The sequence below is a fragment of the Leucoraja erinacea genome, chromosome 1, assembly GCF_028641065.1.
Source record: "Leucoraja erinacea ecotype New England chromosome 1, Leri_hhj_1, whole genome shotgun sequence".
In the NCBI taxonomy this organism is placed as follows: Eukaryota; Metazoa; Chordata; class Chondrichthyes; order Rajiformes; family Rajidae; genus Leucoraja; species Leucoraja erinaceus.
The window spans coordinates 16,278,608-16,293,201 of NC_073377.1; the positions used below are offsets into that span (position 1 = coordinate 16,278,608).

The 14,594-nt window shown below is 45.9% G+C and overlaps 1 protein-coding gene across 1 annotated transcript; it reads right to left on the minus strand.

Moving 5' to 3' along the window:
• Window positions 1-3,078: 3,078 nt before the first annotated feature.
• On the minus strand, window positions 3,079-10,749 carry ier3ip1 (immediate early response 3 interacting protein 1). The gene is made up of 3 exons (XM_055658009.1): window positions 10,552-10,749; window positions 4,283-4,384; window positions 3,079-3,407 (listed from the first exon to the last, which is right to left on the minus strand). Exons 1-3 carry the CDS (start codon window positions 10,640-10,642, stop codon window positions 3,352-3,354), a joined length of 249 nt encoding a protein of 82 aa, XP_055513984.1. The 5' UTR covers window positions 10,643-10,749; the 3' UTR covers window positions 3,079-3,351.
• Window positions 10,750-14,594: the final 3,845 nt, after the last annotated feature.

Below are 14,594 nucleotides of genomic sequence, written 5' to 3' on the forward strand. Positions count from 1 at the left end.
GAGTTTCTCCAGCTTTTCTGTGTAACCTTTAATTTCTCCTCCTGAGTTGTCCTGACAAAGGTTACATAGGGGCCTCCCCTTGAATCACTGCACAATGCTCCTTAAAGTGTGTTAGGAAAGGAGTGTCTGGATTTTGACCCCTTAAGGCCTGTTTCCGCAATGTATGAATCTTAATAAAGAAGTAGTTGTAAGTAGAAGGAATTAATTGATTTTTAAATCTCCATTTCAGATAGCACAGAACAAAACCTATTGACGGGGCGACATGGACATGATGGGGCAGTATGGTGGTGATGGATCAGTATGGACACCATGACGTGTGGGGCAGCATGGAGCTGATGGGCGCGCTTGGCTTCGCCCCAATGGAGGAGTCCAACCTGAGCCCAACCCGGCGACCACACCCTCCGCCCCCCGCGACGCCAGCCCGCGCGTCCTCAGCGTGAAGCGGAGCAATGGAGGAGTCACAGCGCAGAGACGCACTGACCTCAGGCCCCCCCCCCCCCGGCGACTGCAGGTGCAATCACAACGCAGAGACACCAAAGCCCCCCCCCCCCCGGCGACCAATCACACCGCAGAGACGCACTAGACCCAAACCCCAGCCCCCGGCAAACCAAGACACACTGGACCGCAGAGACACACATGAGACTGCCCCCCTCCCTACGTAAGAAAATCAGCCCCCGCAGCACTGAGAACCGATGACGTTGATGTTGAGGTGCCGCCGCGTCACTCTTACGCAACCACCCTGCCGCAGACGCTTCTTGCTCTATTTATAACTCGGCTTCTTCCCCTCCAACCGAACTCCAGTTGGCCGCGTGACTGGTGTTTAAAAGCTCGATGTGGCGGTTTAGTTTGACTCCGCGCTCCCCGCCTGCGTCAGCGTCACCGCCAGCCCGAGGCGCGTCCTCGGCGTGAACGCGGAGCAATGGAGGAGTCAACCTGAGCCCACGCTGGCGACCAAAGACTGACTCACTGACCTCAGGCGGGAGGCGGGAGGACTGGGAACTGCAGGTGCTGGTTCACAACGGAAAAAGACACAAAGCATTGGAGTAACTTGTAGACACAAGGAACTGCAGATGTTGCTTTACTAGACACAAACTTCAGTTGTTGGTTTACAAAACAAGACACAAATGCTGGAGTAATCCATAGACACATGAGACTGCAGTTGTTGGTTTACAAAGTAAGAAAATCAGCGATTCTGTAATGAGATTTATATAAGACACAATGCTATTGGCTTTGTTAAGAAGAAAAGTAGGAATATGTGTTCGGCACGGACTAGAAGGGTCGAGATGGCCTGTTTCCGTGCTGTAATTGTTATATGGTTAATAACCCAAAACCAGCATTGCCATTCAATAAGATCACAGCTGAACCATTCTTGTCCTCACTACAACGTTCCTGCTCTCTCCAAATACCCATTGACTCCTTTGAGGTCAAATATTTGCTCATCACTGCCTGAAATAACCCAATTTCCACAGCTGTTTGGGGTGAAGAATTATAAAATCATGACTTTTCAGCTAATTGTGGACGCAGCCTAGACCATCACACAAACCAACCTCCCTTCCATTGACTCCATTTATACCTCATGCTGCCTCGGCAAGGCCAGCAGTATAATCAAGGACGAGTTGCACTCTGGCCACTCCCTCTTCTCCACTCTCCCATCGGGCAAAAGGTACAGAAGTGTTAAAACGCACATCTCTAGATTCAGGGACATTGTCCTCCCAACTGTTATCAGGCAATCTTTGATCGGACTTTGCTGGCTTTACCTTGCACTAAATGTTATTCCCTTATCATGTATCTGTACACTGCGAATGGCTCGATTGTAATCATGTATAATCTTTTCATTGGCTGGTTAACACGTAACAAACGCCTTTCACTGTACCTCGGTATACATGACAAGAAACCAAACTGAAACTGAATCGGCTTACTTTCCTTAAATTGCATTACCTTCCTTATTCTAAAACTACACCCCCAGTTCTGAATACTTGTACTATGGGAGACCCCTTTCATAATATTATGTTTCAATCCTTCAATCCTCAATCCTTTAAATTAAATGAGTGTTAAGTCGATCCGTTCTCTTCGTGTCAACGCCTTCATCCCATGAATTCAACATAGTAAACCTTCTCACCTTTGCCTCCAATGCAAGTGTTACATCCAAAATGAAGACCAAACTGTACTCAGTACACCTGGCGTGTGGTTTCATAACTGCCTTACAAAGTTGCATCACCACTCTTCTATTTTTATAGATACAAGTCTGCAGATACTGGAGTTTTGAGCAAACGCCAAAGTGCTGAAGGAACTCAGCAGGCCAGGAAGTATTTGTGGAGGGAAATGCACAGGCAACATTTTGGGTCAGAGAAACATAGAAAATAGGTGCAGGAGTAGGCCATTCGGCCCATCGAGCCAGCGCCGCCATTCAATATGATCATGGCTGATCATCCAAAATCAGTGCCCGGTTCCTGCTTTCTCCCCATATCCCTTGATTCTGTCTGAAGAAGGGTCTCAACTGAAAACGTCACCCATTCCATCTCTCCAGAGAAGCTGCCTGTCCCACTGAGTTGCTGCAGCATTTTGTGTTTCCCGTGACTCTTGAATACATCCAATGAATTGGCCTCCACTGCCTTCTATGGCAGAGAATTTCACAGATTCACAACTCTCTGGGTGAAAAAGTATTTCCTCATCTTAGTCCTAAATGGCCTGCCCCTTTTCTTATTCCCAGGAACTATCTTCAGACCTATATTTATGCTCCACGTCTCTTGTGCTGGAGGGCAACATGTCTTTGCTTCTTGGTCTTGCGTGTCAACCGTTTGTGCTTCATGCACTCCCAGCTGTTATTTACTGGCTCTTACAGGTATTATTTAATTTACATCTGGCATCAATGAAAATAAATTAATTATTTCAATGCAATGACCTGTTTACAGCAGCTCTGGTAAACTCCATAGTTACACAGACTCCTCGCTACTCCAGCTTATATAATATCCTACAACTATAAGATTTCCCCATGTTTACAATCCCACACATAATCAACCTACTCTAAACATGTAAAAATGTGCACAGAAAAGCAGCAACTTTACAGAATCTCAAAAAGAACTGAAAATGCATTTAATTTCAAACAATTTGTAAAGATCCATAGTTCAGCTTGCATAGGATATCGACACATCATTTTGTCACTGATCTCTTTATTTTTTTGTGGTCTATAAAACAATGCAGTAAATAATGAAATGAGTTTGCTTGCATATATTTGATGGAATCTTTGAGAATATGGAGTCAAACATCAGGAAGTGTTACAACTCTCCACTCCTGTAGAAAACTTTGTTTCATCTCATCACTGAAGACTAGTGTTGATGCCTTTTCAATTCTTCATCCGAAAAGTAGCAAGAGTACGATTGTTACAGAATTCACTACTATTAATGGCACTAGAAATAAGAAGCAAGGGAAAGTTAATTATTGATTGTGGTAACATATTATAATAAATCCAATAATATAATGAATTAGAATATGAAATTGTGTCAAGAAAGATCTGAGAACCCATTTATAATGAATATATCAAATTCAATGGATGTGGGTACCACTACATGTGGGGTGTGGGCAGCACGGTGGCACAGTGGTAGAGTTGCTGCCTCACAGCATTAGAGACCCTGGTTCGATCCTAACTACAGGTGCTGTCTGTACAGAGTTTATACGTTCTCACCGTGACCTGCGTGGGTTTTCTCCGTGAGCTCCAGTTTTCTCCCACACTCCAAAGACGGCAGGTTTGTAGGTTAATTGGCTTTGGGAAAATTGTAAATGGTCCCTTGTGTTGGTGTGTAGGATAGGGCAGGTGTGCGGGGATCACAGGTCGGCGCGGCTCAGTGGACCGAAGGGTCTGTTTCCACGCTGTACTGTATCTCTAAACTAAACTAAACTTCTTTGGACTCAATAGAGGAATAGACACACATTCCTAACAGCATGCATTCTTGTTGTTTAATGATTTCTGCTAGAAATACAAATATCAAGACAAAATAAGATCAGCTTCAGCTGGTATGGGTTAAAATGTAAAGAATGTGTTTGTTGCAAAATACTATTAAGTATCTGGTAACGTGTGTGCCAAGGATCCATTACTTTCAGGGGAAAATAACTAGATAGGAAAAAGGCAATGCAGAGTATTGCATCTTGGACAATAGCCATGCTTCTCCACAGTCCCAAATGAAAAATGTTTTGTACAAGAGATTAAGCTGCAACCTGCAATTAGCACAAAATAAGACCAACGTCTAGTTTGAAATAGTGGAATTAAAAAAACAGTAAAACTTACATCTCATGACCATGCGTACAGATCGGATCAGGTTTACGAGCTGTGATTTAATGCCTGGTTCTTCTCCAAAACCACCGACACTCTGGTCTGCCCCCCAGCCAACTACAAAGACATTGTCAGTTGAAATTTAGTTATGACTATATATTCAAATAAGCATGTCACTTTATCACACCAAAATGTAATTCTGGGATTTGTCTTCCACAATATTATTATATGAAGTTTTGTTTTTAATTTAGTCAACTTCTATTACATTTGTTTAATAGGTTTACATATCTGCGCTGGCTTCTTGGTTAATACAAATACCAAAATGGTGCTCAGAGCCGAGAAAGGAAGGAAAATTCTCCCAAACTACCTCCTCATTAGTTGGTATGTTGCATCTCCTGGACAGCCAGTCCAACACAGGATAGATTGTAAGAGGCACTAAAATAAAAGTTTAATTAACCGTTACACCAGGAACTGAGTTTGAATCGAACCAAGATAAATAAGATAATCTTCCACTATCTCCCCCTGCCCCCCTCTCCTCCTAATTCCCCTTCCATCTACATATTTTCCTCTGGCTTCACATTTCACCTCTCCTTATCCCACATCCTTTTCATAATCATAATAGTAATTTATTAGCCAAGTATGTTTTGCAATATACGAGGAATTTGATTTGCCATACCAATAAAGAGCAACAAGACACCGAAATGCATTTATAACATGAACATCCACCACAGCGACTCCCCCACATTCCTCACTGTGATGGAAGGCAAAATATGTTCAATCTTCTTCCCTTCTTTGTTATCCCACGGTCGGGGCACATGAACCTTCCGTTGTCGGGGCGATCTTGGCTCCCGCAGCCGGCGGCCGAGCCCTCCGCATCAGGGCGATCAAGCTCCCGCATTGGGGAAATCTCAGCTCTCCCGCACCGGGCAATCGAACCCCAGATTGGGGCTGGTCGAACCTTGTGTGGCTTGGAGCTTCCCGACATCAGTCTCTACCCGAGACTGCGAGCTCCTCAATGTTGAAATCTGCAGGCCGCGGTTGGAGCTTTGATCCCAGGCAAGACATCACAGGCTCCGATGGTAAGTCCACGGCTTCACTGTGGGGCTCAAAGTCAGTCTCCAGCAAGGCCGCCAGCTCCATGTTATGCTGCAGAGCGACCGGAGATACGATCGGGAAAAACATCGCAACTCTGGCAAGGTAAGAGATTGAAAAAAGTTTCCCCCAACCCCCTCCCCCACATAAAACAAACCAGAGAATATTAAGATATAATTTTAACTTTTTACTTTTAAGATATACACACTAAAAATAACAAAAAAGATGAAGAGGCACGCAGACTGTTGGCGAGGTTGCCATCACTGACGGCGCCACCTGGCTTATTTTCATCTCCGTCCTTTGTCCACCAATCGGCCAATAACCCCCCACCTCACCTATATCTACCTATCACTTGTCAGGCTTTGCCCCATCCCCACCTCTTTTCCAGCATTCTCCCCCTACTATGGTCTGAAGAAGTGTCCGGATCTGAAACGTCACCTATCCTTGCCTTCCAGAGATGCTGTTTGATCTGCTGAGTTACTTAAGAACATTGTATTTTTTTGTTAACCAGCTTCTGCAGTTTTTGTGCCTACTAGACCAATGGGATTTGCATTCTATTTCAGTTTCAGTTTAGTTTATTGTCAGGTGTACCGAGGTACAGTGAAAAGCTTTTATTGTGTGCTAACCAGTCAGCGGAAAGACAATACATTTCCCGGCAATGAAGACGCATCTGCGCCGAAGACGCACCCCCATTTTGAGTTGTTAAATTTTGAAAAAAGGCTGGCGGGACAGGATCAAGTGTTTGGTTTAGTCAGTAGAAAGGAAGATGTGAAACTCCTTCAAGGAGGCAATGAGGACCAGGGAGCCTCCATCTTTGCCTGTCCCACAATGCACTGTGCGGTTCAGATCTGAGGGATGGGGACTTCCTGGCTCAGGGAGATCACATAAAGGGGAGAGAGAGAGAGAGAGAGATAGAGAGTGAGCTCGGGACGGAGCAGCCGGCCTTCCGCCCAGTAGCTACCTGCCAACCACCGCTGTTCCGCCGTCCGGTCTTGGCGGCTGCTCGCAACCACCCGAGCTACTTGGTGAGTTGCTGGCATGATTCCCGACCCCCTCCTTTTCAACGCTTCTGCCCTCCCCGCAACTTTACTTCTAGGCCCAGCCAAGTTTGCTACATTGTACAGCCCAGGCCGTGCTGATCTGGGCCAGACTCCTCGCACACCATGGAAAGGAACTCAACCCCCCCCCCCCCCCCCCCCCCCCCCCACCAGCCACTGGACCTAGCCACCCAGCCAGAGAATGTCAATCAGCTGCCAGAAATGAGGGATAAACTTGGCTATCCCTCAGTACAGCAACATCGTTCTTGATGCTGCTGTACTGAGGGATAGCCAAGTCTATCTTTCTTGACTAACAATCTAACCTTCGGCCTCCAACATTTTTGGGCTTTATTTTAGGGTAGAAAAATAGCGTCTTTGACGCCGGGAAATACGGTAATTACAATTGAGCCATTAACAGTGTATAGATACATGGTAAGGGAATAACGTTTAGTGCAAAGTAAAGCCAGTAAAATCAGATCAAAGATAGTCCGAGGGTCACCAGTGAGGTAGATAGTAGCTCAGGACTGCTCTCCGGTAGTGGTAGGATGTTTCCTGATAAGGCAGGTACGGGATACTGAGTTGGATGATCAGCCATGATCATATTGAATGGCGGTGCAGGCTCGAAGGGCCGAATGGCCTACTCCTGCACCTAATTTCTATGTTTCTAACTGCTGGGAAGAAACTGTCCCTGAATCTGGAGGTGTGCGTTTTCACACTTCTATACCTAATGGGAGCGGGTAGAAGAGGGAGTGGTCAGGGTGCGATTCGTCCTTGATTATGCTGCTGGCCTTGCTGAGGCAACGTGAGATATAAATGGAGTCAATGGAAGGGAGGTTGGTTTGTGTGATTAAGAGGGAACTGCAGATGCTGGAGAATCGAGAAGCTGCTGCTGCACCCGCTGAGTTTCTCCAGCTTTTTTGTGTAACCTTGGTTTGTGTGATGGTCTGGAACTGCATCCACAATTCGCTGCAATTTCTTTCAATCTTGGAAAGAGCTGTTCCCAAACTAAGCTGTGATGCATCCTGATAAAACGCTTTCTATGGCAGATCTGAACAAGTTGGTGAGAGTTGTAGGGGTCAAGGCGAATATTCACCATTGCTTCTAACGTTAAGCAATTCCGAAACGTTTGTACATACAGGTCACCCAGCCTCTCCTTCAACCACATCCTGTATCATTCTCACCTCTCTATGGTCAAATAGTTTTTATTCTGAACATCCTATTGGATTATTTATTGATTTTCTTACTTCAGTTTACCAATATTTATAAATACCAATCATTGTAAAAAGCTTCCAGTTACCCTTTAGCCTTCCTTGGTTCAAAAAAGGTTTGGTTGTTCATTCCTTCTTATATGTGTAGCCAAATGTCCTTCCACAAGATAGGGTACTGTCCGATTCACTTCTACCCGGAGTGGGGACATTGGACTTTGTCTATGGAACTGATGTGCTACAATGCTGAGAACTAAATTCTGCATTCTGTCTCATGCTCTTTGCATATCTATTGTACTTGAGTTTCACGTGATTGTACATATGTATTGTATATCTGATCTGATTGGATAGCACGCAAACCAAAGCTTTTCACTGTACCTCGATACAAATGACAATAATAATCGAGTTGAGTATTCTGACTGCGCATGCCCAGGTCATGGGTCACTCGAGAAAAACATTTTTGGCAGCTGAGCTGCTGCGTGTACACAGACCTGTGTTTCATCCGTAGCCAGGATCAAACCGGGTCTCCGGCCCTGCAAGCACTGGTGAATTGCTACTGGAGTTAACGACACATTTTCTCCCTTCTCCACTGGTCCATGCAGAAATCTCAGCAGTGACAATCATGGTCCAGTCCCCCTCAGCCTGGGTGTATGGGTTCCATTCTCACTCGGGCTTCCGGGTTAACATACAGGGGCGAACCACGCACCTCTCTCCTGCATAACCCCAGGAGGCAGATTTGTGAGTGGAGTCTCACTATTGTCCCCTCCCGTGTGTCCCATCCCTGTCCAGGGGCGGCCAGAGATATCCGGGGTGACTCTGGACTGACGGGACACTGGCCCAGAGCAGTGGCAGCCCCAGACATACAGCCAGCAGAGAAGAAGTGCTAACTCCAGCTCAACTCTGTTCCAACTCCCGAGGAACCCATTCCCCAACAATGTGGAACTGGTGATCCCTTTGCAAGGGATCGACCTGGGAGCTCCAGCCGCGGGAGCCTGCGGAGTTTAACATCATGGAGCTCGTGGTCCCTGGTTAGAGACCGACTTCGGGAGCTCCAAGCCGCAGGAGCTTCGATCGCCCTCACGCGGGAGCTTCGTTCGCCCTGACGGATGGTTCGACTGCCCGGACCGTGGGACAATAAAGAGGGAAGAAGATTAGACTTTATTGCCTTCCATCACAGCAAGGAATGTGGGGAATCCGCTGCGGTAGATGTTTATGTTAGCTTTTATATAGTTGCGTTGCTTGTTGCTTTTTTTAGTATGACTATGGTAAATTGAATATCATTGTTCCTTAATTGGTACACGTGACAATAAAAGATCTTTGAAACCTTTATTTATTTCCTAAAACCAAATTAGCCTAATTAAACCTATTCCTAATTATATGTTTTGCCTGGATAGCATGTAAAATGCAACTTGCGCATGGTGTACATGACAATAATAAACCTAAACCAATTGATTAGCTCACTTTGGATTCCATGCAATCGAATCTTCTGGACTAGCCAACCATGTTGGACTTGTCATAGGCCTTGTTAAAGTCAACTTAGACAATGTTAGGAACACTGCAATTGGTCTCAATACTCTGGGAAGGAGACGACAGATTACCAACACTGCAGCTAGTCTCAATATCCTGGGATGGAGATTACAGGTTATCAACCAGTTGGTTTAGGTGTCCTGGAATAGGGATTAAAGGCAATCCCTCATAGCAAAAGGATTTGAGTAGAGGAGCAGGGAGGTTCTACTGCAGTTGTACAGGGTCTTGGTGAGACCACACCTGGAGTATTGCGTACAGTTTTGGTCTCCAAATCTGAGGAAGGGCATCATTGCCATAGAGGGAATGCAGAGAAGGTTCACCAGACTGATTCCTGGGATGTCAGGACTGTCTTATGAAGAAAGACTGGATAGACTTGGTTTATACTCTCTAGAATTTAGGCGATTGAGAGGGGATCTTATAGAAACTTACAAAATTCTTAAGGGGTTGGACAGGCTAGATGTAGGGAGATTGCTCCCGATGTTGGGGAAGTCCAGGACAAGGTGTCACAGCTTAAGGATAAGGGGGAAATCCTTTAAAACCGAGATGAGAAGAACTTTTTTCACACAGAGAGTGGTGAATCTCTGGAACTCTCTGCCACAGAGGGTAGTCGAGGCCAGTTCATTGGCTATATTTAAGAGGGAGATAGATGTGGCCCTTGTGGCTAAGGGGATCAGAGGGTATGGAGAGAAGGCAGGCACAGGATACTGAGTTGGATGATCAGCCATGATCATATTGAATGGCGGTGCAGGCTCGAAGGGCCGAATGGCCTACTCCTGCACCTAATTTCTATGTTTCAACACCACAAATTAAAGGTTAGCTGGCTTCACTGCCATGGGGTGAAGTTGAATGACTACCAGTATGGAGAGAGAGGAGGGGGTAGGGAATTGGGTAGGGAAGTAGGCAGGGTAGGGAAGAGGATGGCAGGGAAGGGAAGACACAGGTCAGACCCAGGGCAGGGAAGACCCAGTCAGGGCAGGGAAAGGAAGACCCAGGACAGGGCAGGGAAGGGCATGGCATGAAAGGGAAGACCCAGGTAAGGGCAGTGAGGGGAGGGGCAGGTAAGGGCATGGTATGACATGACATGAAAGGGAAGACCCAGGGCAGGAAAGATCATGGCATGGAAGGGAAGGGCATGGCATGGAAGGTAAGACCCAGGCAAGGGCAGTGAGTAGAGGGGCAGCAGCTAAGGGACATGGAAGGGAAGACCCAGGGCAGGGCAGTGAGTAGAGGGGCAGCTAAGGGTAATAGCATGACATGACATGGAAGGGAAGACCCAGGGCAGGGCTTTCACCCATTTAAAGCCTCCTCATTGTGACGTCGGAGGCCTTCCCCTTTAAGACGGGTATCTACTCCCGCGCCAGTTGTTGAGCTGAGGTTATTTAGTGTCGGCAGCGGGCGGGCCCGGGTGAACGCCATCACTCACTCTTGTTGAGGAAGCGCTCCTCGTGTAACACGGCGACGGCGTTGACGCACAGCAGCGCGGCCTGCAGCAGCGAGTACAGGGTGAACGCCATGGCGACGGCTACGGCGACGGCACGGCGACGGCGAAACAGCCACAAAGCGCTGCTACACCAAGGCCAAGTCAAAATACAGGCGCAACCGGCCGGCGACCAGCGTTATTGAACCGTCAGACGCAGCCCGCACCTCAACTCCGCCTCTTCCCGCCACCCACCCACCCACGCCTCCTGGGACAACCCTCGCAGAGACGTGTACAGTTCAACAATCCATTCAATCCACAGGTCTTGTAGCTATAAGATCTTTGATTCAATCCGAGCTAGAAACAGATGGCAGACACAAAATGCTGGAGTAACTCAGCGGGACAGGCAGCATCTCCAGAGAGAAGGAATGGGTGAGGTTTGGGGTTGAGGCCCTTCTTCAGACTGAGAGTCGGGGGACAGGGAAACGAGAGATATGGAAGGGCTGAAGGAATAACTGAACCTCTAATTCTAGACTCTCCCACGAGTGGAAACATCCTCTCCACATCCACTCTGTCCATGAAATATCCTGGGGTTCAGTGTGGGATGAGGATATCCTGGGGTTCAGTGTGGGATGAGGGGAATGTGACAACGATGCACACAAATTGCGTCGACCTTATTCAAGAGAAGAAAAAAACGAAACATTTGCAATTTCACCCAACATCTGCAATAACAAAAAAAGATGCTGGAATCCAATCTTACGGAAGTATCCTTGGAAAATATCAAAACTGTTAAGTAGCGTCATCGTGATTGTACGAGTGGAAAAAGTAAATTACAAATTATATACATTGAAATTGTAATTTACAAATTTATTAGACAACTCTGAGGATGTGAGGAGCAGGATAGATCAGGAGATCCTGTAAATGTTTATTCATTATTGCCAAAAGGTATTTGGAAAGCACCATATAAAAGTTTTCAAAACCAGTCTTTTACCTGGTGTTTCTCATTCCATGTTTACTAACAGACTAGAAATTAACTCAAAACAACATTGTGATAGATAGGAATTATCAGTTCAGATCCATAGAGAAAGATACCTCAATGAGTTACCTAAAGAACAAATTTTTGGTATTGAGTCCCGAAGACTGCACATGTCCCAATAGAAGATAAGGCGTTTTTCTTAAAGATTGCATTGGGCCTCCTGAGAAAAGTGCTGGAACTGAAAAGGTTGTTCAAACATCATAAAATACCCAATTTGAAAGGGGAAATGGAGGAGAGGCAATTAAAAAATGGAAAATCCATATACAAGAAGTACAATTTGCATGACAAAGTTCATGTACTGAGACCTCCCATCAGGTTGGAAATTAGAAAGTGAAATGATCATGGAGCTATAACTCAAAGGATAATCTTTTTAAAAATTGGGTAGTAACTCCATGGAGTGCAGTGATCATTTAATTCTAGTGTTTAAGAGGGAACTGCAGATGCTGGAAAATCAAAGGTCGACAAAAATACTGGAGAAACTCAGCGGGTGAGGCAGCATCTATGGAGCGGAGGAAATGGGCAACGTTTCGGGTCGAGACGGTTCTTCAATTCCAGTGAATCATGCTCGGTAGAATAGCATAGAAGACAATGTGACTGGGTGCAGATCATTACTGCACAGTTAACCATGAATTCAATACCTGGGTGGAGGTCTTCATCTTCAAGCACATTTTTCTCAATAGACCCAAGCCTATGCTGGCGCATTGATGACAATGGTGAGTTTAATCGTTGATGCCTGCTTATGCTGAGAGGTTGCCCAAGAAATGAGAAGATTTGCACACTCCGCATATACAACATATAACACTGAGCATACTAAATTTATACCCTTACTACATTTGGAATTTAAGGGAAATATGCAACTTCCAAAATATTTCCCATTTTTTTTCGTCTCTATCTAACTAAAAGTCTTTGTCTTGTTTGTGCCCACGATATGTCAAACTAGTTTTCCTATTTTCTTCCAAACGCTAGTCCACAGCCTTCCCATTTTCACACATCCTACTCACATTTTTCCCATGGTGGCGATAAACATCTTCCCGTCGCATTCCCACCTGTATTTCCAAAGTTATTGATCCTTGAAATTCAAAAAACAGCCAAAACTGCCTTCTCACAGACAGCTTCCAACCTTCTCACAATGATGATGTAGCAATGACTCTCACAGTGCACCAATCACAATGGTCTCTCAAGCTGGCTGCCGACAGCCACAATGACATCACAACGGGACGTTGCCAACGGTAACAATGGGCTCTCAAGCTGGCTGTCAACTCCCACAATTACCTCACAATTGCCAATGGTAACGAGGTTGCTGCCCCTCTACCACTATCTGAAGGGGCTGCTCCTCAAGTTCTGGTTGCATTTTGGTCCCACACCGTACTCAGCTTCACAAGATTTCATGCTATATTTCAAATGTTATTCATGATTAAAGTTTAAATAAAAGCCCAATTTGAAAAAAAATTGCTTTTCAGTGGCAGACTCTTGCAGCACCTTCCAGTGATGATGTCACAATGCCATCTCACAGACGTCCACAATGGGATGTTGCTAATGCTAACGAGGTTGCTGCCACTGTACTAATATCTGAAGCGGCTGCTCCTCAACTTCTGATTCCTCTCCACGCCGTAATCAGGTTCACTTTAGATATCATGCTATATTTCAAAAGTTATTCATGATTAAAGTAAAAAAAAAGCCCAAAACGGCCTTCTCACAGACAGCCCTTTTTCCAGGAGCTTCCAGTGATGATGTCACAATGCCATTCACACTGCACCAATCACAATGGACTCTCAAGCTGCCGACTGCCACAATGACATCACAATGGGACGTTGCCAACGGTAATGAGGTTGCTGCCCCATGATCCTGGTGATTGGCCACAAGGCAGGGAGTGGGGAAAGCCGATCGGGGGGGGGGGACTCTCATCGCCCTCCCCCCCCTCCCCCAACACCCCTTCACCCCCCCCCCCCCATACCCCTCGCACCCCCTTCACCCCCCTGGGGTGATCGCCGATGCGCAATGGGACCCACTTGGTCTAGTTCATTATAAAAATCTAGCTGATAAAAGTGAAAAAGATAGACAGTAAAAGTTGTCCAAAATGCTCTCAATCATCAGGAAAGTGATGGAAGGTAACATGATGACATCCAATCCAATTGAATACCTAATTTTCAGATTTTCAAGGTCCATAAACTTGAAATAATAACTCCTTATCTCCCTCCATACTCTATCCTCTCCATCTTTTTAACTAATTCTTCTTTAATCCTTAAAAAAATAGTACCACAAAACCTTTCTCCTACTATACCCAAATGTAAACCAAGAATACCTGTCCATCCTTTCATATTACCTTTTAGATCATAGACCAGTACACCACAGGAACAGGCCCTTCAGCCCACAATGTGCTGAATATGATGCCAAGACCAACTTTTATCTGCCTGCACATATTCCATATCCCTCCATTCCCTGCATATCCATGTGCCTATCTAACTCTTAAATGCACTTAAATGCACCTATTGCATCTGCCTCAACCGGCTCCCTTCTATGTGGGGGAGTTCTGCACCTGTGATGAACCAGGTGATGTCATCACTTTTTGTAATCTCCTTTGCTCCCGGGTGTTTGAGATGCCAAACCAGGTCATGATGCACAATTCAAAATTGTGCATGATTCTGTTTTTTCCCGAATGTACTTGGTCATTCCGGGCCAATAAATCATTTATTTCGCACGCTGTAAGGTAGCCTCCATGCCTGGATGACCACCGTGGATCTCCTCATAGTACTCGTTTCGCAGGGATGAGGGGATTACCATCTTGTGACCTTTAACAATCACTCCACCCTGTAGTACTAGTTCGTCACGCACCAGGAAGTAAAGTCGTAATTCAGCAGGAGTGTTAGATTGTTTGTTTGGCCACCCGCCTGTGATGATGAAAGTCAGCAGTTGGGAAGTTTTTGTCGGCGGCGGTGTGTTCGGCGAGGCGGCGCAAGCGGTCTGGGAACAAACGAGACTTTCAGAACGGAGAATTCGTCCCACTTCTGACACC